Here is a 7,717-nt window from a genome sequence, read left to right on the forward strand (position 1 = left end):
ACAATTGGTATCACACTTAGTCAAATTTAATTATTTTATCCAATATTTTTTTACCATTTATTAAATAAAATAAAAATATAAACAAAAATATTTCCCTTATTTCGCCGGCGAGATTTCATGTTTACCTTTATTAAATATAATAGAAATAGGTAAGAGTTATTATGTACCCAATCAACCAAATATATATAAGAGTGGTCTGATAAAAAAATTATTCGAGTAAATGTATGTTTGAGATTAAACATGATTAAATAATGTTTTTTAAGGATTTTGTAATTTGTTTTTTATATTTTTTGTTATATATTAGAATAACAAGGTCCATTGGTATCTATATATATATATGCTATATTTTTTATATACTTTTTTTTTACTTAAAAATATTATATTTTTATCATTATCCCTTTTATTTATCCAATGCTTCATGTTATCAACACGAAATGGAATGTAGTTCGTGAAGCAACGTGACTATAAGTATAACAACAAGAAAAATTACAAGATTTCAAGTGATACAAGTTCTAATTTGTTTATTTGACTCGACTATATGCAAAAACATGATTCAAGTTTCACTTGCTTTGACGGGTGTATGGAAAGGTCCCTTTGATTAGTCTCAATTTTGTAGCTAGCATCTACTCAATGCTTACGAGAAGATTTGATCCTATATTATATATAATAGTTTTAATAATAGTAATAAAAGTAGTGGCAAATATATCATTTCTCCTTCAAAGTCCCGGATTTTGTTCCTTTTATCTCATGTGTCACTTTGTTTATTTGGGTGAGATTTTCATGTAACACTATATACTCATCTGTCAAATCATTAGCTCATGTAACAGATATGTGACTTTATCTTTTCATTTGAAATCGGTTATGGCTATCATGACCAATCAATCCTCATTTTTATCCCTAACTCTAATTTTGATAATTAACAAATTATTTGTTAAATTCTTTATTAATTATCGAGAGTTTTGATTTTGACCATTAATCAACTAATGATGAGGTTCCTTTGGTCGTGAACATTGTTTGATGTCAATGATTTAGACCATCGATCTGGGTTCTAATTTTGATAATTAAATTTTTATGTCTTTAACTTCGATAAATCTGTAAATGAATAATATGATTCTATATTTCGATTATATAGACTTTTATACCTAAACTAACAAGGTATCATGTTCGGGTCCGAGCTTTAGTTCTCGAATTACGGTATTTTTATAAAAAGCCAGTAAATTTCCAACTTTACCCTGGGAAAACAAGCGGACAGACTCCCCCTGACGAATTACAAACGCTAAAAGGGCGACGTTCCCGCTGAGAAGTGATGCCGACGTGGCTGGTAGTTACCCAGACCCAAATTCTCTCTCCCAACAAGTCGCGTACGAATGCCCCCCCTCCCTCATTTCTGTAAGAAGAATCTTCTCGCAGGGAATTTCTAGGGCTGTCATTCATTCTTCTCTTTCTCTCGGATTTCTGCAACTCCAATCTCTGTTTCTTCCAGTAACGCCATTCCTTCCGCAAGTTCCAGTGACCTCCTTCAAATGTCGGTGAGTTAATTGGTGACAATGCATAAGATCTGACAGTTTTTCGCGGTCTTCTGCAATTTATTTACTTTATGAGATACACATCTCCATTTGGAGTTACTTCAGGCTGGATGTTGGTTGATTTGCTCTCGCAGTTTGTATGTGATACTGTTAGCATTTGTTTTTATGTACTGCATTATACTAGGACGTTTGGTTTGGGATGAGAGGAAACTGATCCGGAGGTAAAATTAGTTTGCAGCTTAAAGAAGAGAGAGAAAGAGTCACATTTTGGCCGTTGATTCAATTTTGAGGATAGTAAAGGCTATCATACCTTGGCAAGTAATTCTGTTAGAGCTCTGAGTTTTTTATTCGTATGTCGCGTGGATCTTCATTGACCGGATTGCGGAACTTAGTTTTTGTTTTGGTATTTGACGTTCCGACTTCGTTTTCTGTGGCTGTTTTACTTTTTATTTTAGATGTATGGTGGTTTAAAACCTTCATCACTGGACGATCCCTGCACTCTGCTTAATTTACTCTGGTTGTTTCTCATGACAAATTTGGCGCCGACGTAAATGGTCTGATCGAGCCTTTGACACTGTTCACATTCCCGTTCCATATATATTTCTCTCGTAGGTTATTCAGCAAATAGTGAGTTTCATTTGTGTGAGGGGAATAAGCAAATATACTGGAGGTCTCTCTCTGTCGCCCCATCAAATTTCAGTAATCTTCTCATGTCAAATTTGCATCTCCATTTTCGGAAACTATCATGTTATAGAATTATTGGTTGAATCCTTTCTAGCTATTCACGAAGACCAGAGGAGGAAGCATATTCTGTTTGATATCTTGAGCAAGCCTTTTGAGCTTGTTTACTGATACTGACACTTGTTGCAGAATCTAAGTATTGACATCCAGTGCCATGAAATACTGACAAGATTTCTGTTTTATTACTTTATTCATGAGTTTAATGTTTTATTATTTCTGTTTTATTTTATTCATGATTTGCAACTAGGAAGTAGGATAATGGATTCTTGAAATCTTTAAATTGACTTATCTCATTCTGTTTCACTCTTAAAACATTGCTGTGGATGAAATTTTCAGTCTAAAATTCCTCTAGTAAGAGATTTAAAAGCAGTTAGGCTTTTACTTGCTTGAGCACGATAGCTTTTGTGTGTTCAGTGACATGTTTATTCCTCATCTTTTTAGTTTTTATGTTTCTTCTGATATCACATATTTGATCTGGACATTACTAAATTTCCTGTGTTTTGTCATGTAGATCACTTGGTCATGGAATTCCTTTTGATCAGATGTTAATTATCCTTCTTTTTTTTTTCTCCAAAGTTAGAAAAACCTGATTGAATATGTTATGTGCAGGTCATAACGGACCAGGTTGACCAAAGAATGGAAACAAAATCCTCGTTGACTGTTTCTCCAAATTGGACAATTAATGTTTCAGATGTGAGACACCAGAACTTACTTGAAACTTCATTAGCTTGGTAACAAGACTAAGCAACTTTCTTTCAAGAACGGAGAGAATAAAAAATGGTCAAATTGGCATTGTTTCATAAGCGGCACTTTAGTGTCTTGACTTCATTCCATGCTTCCAATTCTCTTTTGCAATTTAAATTATTGAACTCTATGCAAACTGAAGACCTGAAAAAACTTCAATATTGTGTTCACTAGTTATTTACATCAGTTTTTTCATCTATGTCAATCAATGCATTATGTGCTTATTTTACGAAGAACTTTGTTCTGAAATAGTTTTAGATGTTACTTTCTGATGTTTCTATAAATATCAATTTAGCCTAATCCTCCAGTGTCTTTTATTCTGAATTTAGAACATACCTCTGGCATACAAGTGTTTATTGATTGTATCTATTGTACTCTATCCTTGAACAGATAAGAACCGTGAAAGTCAGCAATATTTCTCTATCTGCTATTGAGCAAGATATCCGCGAATTCTTCTCATTCTCTGGTGACATTAGATACATTGAGATGCAAAGGTCTGATCCCTCTCAACAATTTTTGTCAGGTTTTGTGTAAGACTATTCTAAGTGTGCAATTACATGGACATCTGACAGGGAATCTGAAAAATCTCAGCTTGCTTATGTTACATTTAAGGAGTCACAGGGAGCAGACACAGCAATTCTTCTTTCGGTGTGTTACATGTTTCGCAATTAGGGATTTATTTTATTCCATGCTCAAGCCTCTATTGATGTTTGATTAGTTGTCACTATCTAGGGCCCTCTTCTTTTAGTAATACTTCTTATTTAAATTGGACTTTGTTTCAACCGCTGTATGCAGGGAGCAACAATAGTTGATTGTCCTGTAAATATTAGTCCTTTTGAGGATTACGAACTGCCTCCATCAGCCTTTGCCTCTGTACGTTTACCTACACTTTACAAACCAACATTCTATGGTGTATACTCTTCAAGTTGTAGTTTTTAATATAGCCGGAATTACGAAGACCTGAGTATGTAGGCATTTTTCATTTTTTTATGAAAAAGGAAAAAAGCTTGTTAAAAGATCGATTTCCATAACTTTGGCCATTTACTTTTGCACTTGATGCGAGTGAAATAGTTTTTGGCATAAATTGATTCAATGTGAAGAACATGGATTACTTCTCTTTCATTGTTTATAAGTTCCACTTATTCGTTTGTTGCTTCTTGACTTTAAAAGGTCTCTGTACTCTCTTTCCAAAAGTCGACCGTCACTTTTCTGAACTATGTTTCTTGAAAGTGTCATTTGTTAAGCAAAACATAGATGTAATTAGAATCAAGACGTAAGCAAATAATTTGGCCTCCACATTTGGATGGGGTAGATATACCAATGATCTTCTGCATATTAAACATATTTTAATTCTGGGTCATTTTTTCTATTGTAAAAGAGGAAGTATCCTGCTGCTGCTGACGCACCGATGGTCAAGAAGGCTGAAGACATGGTGAGCACCATGCTCGCCAAGGGCTTCATCTTGGGGAAAGATGCTGTTAACATGGCCAAGTCATTCGATGAGAGACACAAGCTTATGTCAAATGCCTCTGCGACCGTAACATCTCTAGACCGAAAAGTTGGCTTCAGTGACAAACTATCCACAGGTACAATGCCTAAACCATCTCCACTCCTGTAACGCAATAGCTAGAAAAAAACAGCGATGCATAATGAAAGACCAAATTCTTCTCTGCAGGTACGGCAATAATGAATGAGAAGGTGAGGGAGGTGGATGGGAGATATCAAGTGTTTGAGAAGACAAAATCAGCCCTTGTGTCCGCAGAGCAGAAAGCCAGCTCTGCTGGGTCTGTCCTCATGAGCAATAGGTATATCTCGACGGGGACATCATGGATTTCCAGCGCCTTTAACATGGTGGCAAAGGCAGCCGAAGATGTCACCGCTCTGACTAAGGAGAAGGTAGAAAAGGCGGAGGATGAGAAGAAGGAGAGCATTTACCTTGTGAGGACAGGTATGGTCAATGACTATGCTCAAATTCATCTTGATGAAGAGCCGCCGATGGTGGTACCACAAGAACAGGCTCCAACAGTCCCGGTAGATACCAAGGAAGAGGGTGGACTTGGGATTATATAGGTCCTTGGATTTTAAATTTCTTCGGTTGGAGTTACTTAGTTCTATGAAATCTTTATTATAGGTTGATCTATTGATTGATTGATTTTACCCACATTTAAAACATCGCCCACGTAAAATGGCTTCTGAGTTTTGAGTCCAGAATAGGATGGTGTTTGTTTTCCAACCTTTTTTTTTGTTTTATTAGTCTTTTTCCTGATGTTGCTTTCTTCCAGTATTTTCGAATGTAAAATGAACAAGCAAGATCGTGTTATCGGTCAGATCAACTGCCCAACTTCCTCGAGGTCTGGTAATTCAGCACCATCTAGCTTATTCGATAAGATAATGATTATTTTTAAATATAGTTATATTATATATAGAATATTCTCTTCCCCACTATAAAAGGAAGGTCATCTTCTCACTAGGTCTAACAAATTGGAAACCTAAAAAAAAAAAGAGATTTTAATTATTATTATTCTAAAAAATAGTTAATAAAAATAAGATAATAATCAAATAAAATATTATTATTTAATCATTTTTTTATTTTTTTTCTTTTTGGGTTCCAAACGTACCCTAAATGAAATAAAGCTTGCCATGTGAAGTTCATTCACATTTTATCTAAGTGATTAGTCGGGTCTAGATAATAGTAACTAATTCAATCACATGTTATCAAGAAAACGCATTCTTTTCTTAATTACTTGAATAGAAGAGCACATTTAAATGCCAGGAGGTCTTTTCATAATCAAGGATGACAACAGATCTGATTATGGTGGGGTTTTTATTTAAATCCGTTAGCCATCTACTTGTGTGATTGGGGCTAATCTTTTTATTAAAATCTACTGAAAGAAAAAAAAAAACAAAAAAGTAAGAATCTCATTCTCATTGATCCACGGTGAGACCCATTCAACCATATGAATAGGTCATCCGTTTTAGATGCTCCCACGTAGTATTCTCTCGTCTCTCGCTTTTATACTTTGGCTGATACTTTAATGGAAAGTGGTGATGACCGGTGATCCTCACTTCCCATCCTAGTCAAGGCTCCACAGTGACCGAAGATGAAGTTCACCGTACAAGGATTCTTCATCCTGTTCACAGCGAGATGAAGGAAAATTTAACCAAAAAAAAAAGGCAAATAGTCGCCGCACAGAGAGATGAGCATTGGAGTCAAAAGCGAGTGGCGGTTGCTTGCGTACCACGCAGGCACGCTTTAATACCCTCTTCGACAAGTTTCTCTCCTCCTATTTATCTTCGTAATCTTCTCCTCGCAGGAGTAGTGCCAAGATTTTGGTTACTACTACAGCCTGTACCTAGTCGATTCATGGCTGAGGCGCTCATCCCAAACCACGAGAAGGAGATGCAACGGGAAAAGTTGGCTAGAGCCATATCCGACTGTTGCCCTCTCCTAAGCTGTGTCATGGAGATTATCTCTCTTCTTTGCTGCCATGTCTCCGACACCGGACCTCAGGAGAGGTTCGCCAGCGTCGGTAAAGAAGGCGTCGTCGCAGCACAGAAGCATTTTCAGCAAGTTCAGCATATTCGCACCAGTTGATTCGAGAATCTCGAACAACAGTTGAAACATTAAAGCATGGAGGATATGATCAGATCAAGTGGTGGCTTTCTTGATGATGGAGCTGATAAATAGATCGGTTTTGTGTAAATATTGAAGTTTGACAATCTTTTACTTGTTGGCCGTGTGTTTAGTGTTTGTGTCGTTGAAATAACATGTTTTTAATTTCTATTCACTACTATACAGTTTTTGGAAGATAGTATTTTTTGGTTGAAGTATCTAACCAATACATCCCATAAGACCGGCCTGTTAGGAGCGGAATACTAACGTACTTAACCACATAACCGGGCCGAGTGTGAAATCTCAACACGCCAACTCATACGAGGCTCCGGGCCCGTCCTCCATGCCCGCCTCCTCTACCCTCCTGCGGAGCGCCCACTTTGTCTTTGGCGGGATTCAAGGCGTGACATGTCCAACTCTAATACCAAATATTGAAGTACCTAACCAATACATCCTAAAAAACCTGCATGTTAGGAGCGGAAGACAAACGTTACTTTATCACAGGCCTGGGCTGAACGTGAAATCTCAACATTTCTAGAGTACCAGAGTTTTCAGACTTCTCACTAAGCACACCAACGTTTGAGAATCCAAGACATAGCCTTTAATGGGTGATTCTCGTCATATGACTAATTTGATGAATGCAAAATTAATCTTTTGTTAGTTGTAACTCTTAATCATTTTGTATGCGCTTGTAAAACCCTCTTGCAACATGATTTCTTATGAAAAACAAAAGGGAGGTACTTCCAATATTTCCTCTCTATGATAGAGAATATGGGAGGTAAAGAGTAGAAGAAAAATGTTTCGTCTATTCAGAAGTTCCTAGGATATCTTTGAAAAAACCTGAAAAACAAGATACGGATTCATAGTCTCATATATATTAAAATATTTGATTTCATGATTAATTTTTATTGATTATTCCTTTTAAAAATAAAAGTTTTTTATGAAAGATATTGGAAGAATTATTAAATTTAAAATAAAATAATTTAATAATTTAATTTTAAAAGCAAGTCTTCCTCCCTTATTGGAGTTTTAAAAAGCAGTAAGGATAAAAATAAATATAAAAATTACAAAATAGGGAAATATAATTATTGGT

At 35.8% G+C, this 7,717-nt stretch overlaps 1 protein-coding gene across 1 annotated transcript; it reads left to right on the forward strand.

Moving 5' to 3' along the window:
- Nucleotides 1–1,326: 1,326 nt before the first annotated feature.
- Nucleotides 1,327–5,344, forward strand: LOC137956019 (binding partner of ACD11 1-like). The gene is made up of 7 exons (XM_068803307.1): nt 1,327–1,529; nt 2,877–2,960; nt 3,402–3,505; nt 3,584–3,659; nt 3,807–3,884; nt 4,390–4,597; nt 4,687–5,344. The coding sequence occupies exons 1-7, from the start codon at nt 1,524–1,526 to the stop codon at nt 5,079–5,081; spliced, it is 951 nt and encodes a 316-aa protein (XP_068659408.1). The 5' UTR covers nt 1,327–1,523; the 3' UTR covers nt 5,082–5,344.
- The last annotated feature ends 2,373 nt before the right edge of the window (nt 5,345–7,717 follow it).

This window comes from Aristolochia californica, unplaced genomic scaffold (assembly GCF_029961685.1).
Source record: "Aristolochia californica isolate CCGP_79_NKW_82.1479 unplaced genomic scaffold, dmAriCali1.0.hap1 SCAF_2, whole genome shotgun sequence".
In the NCBI taxonomy this organism is placed as follows: domain Eukaryota; kingdom Viridiplantae; phylum Streptophyta; class Magnoliopsida; order Piperales; family Aristolochiaceae; genus Aristolochia; species Aristolochia californica.

Excerpts from the sequence above, each read along its gene's own strand:
- LOC137956019 (XM_068803307.1), top strand. Across the intron at positions 3,660-3,806 it reads ACACAGCAATTCTTCTTTCG|GGAGCAACAATAGTTGATTG; the intron begins GTGTGTTACATG and ends CGCTGTATGCAG. Across the intron at positions 3,885-4,389 it reads CTCCATCAGCCTTTGCCTCT|AGGAAGTATCCTGCTGCTGC; the intron begins GTACGTTTACCT and ends CTATTGTAAAAG.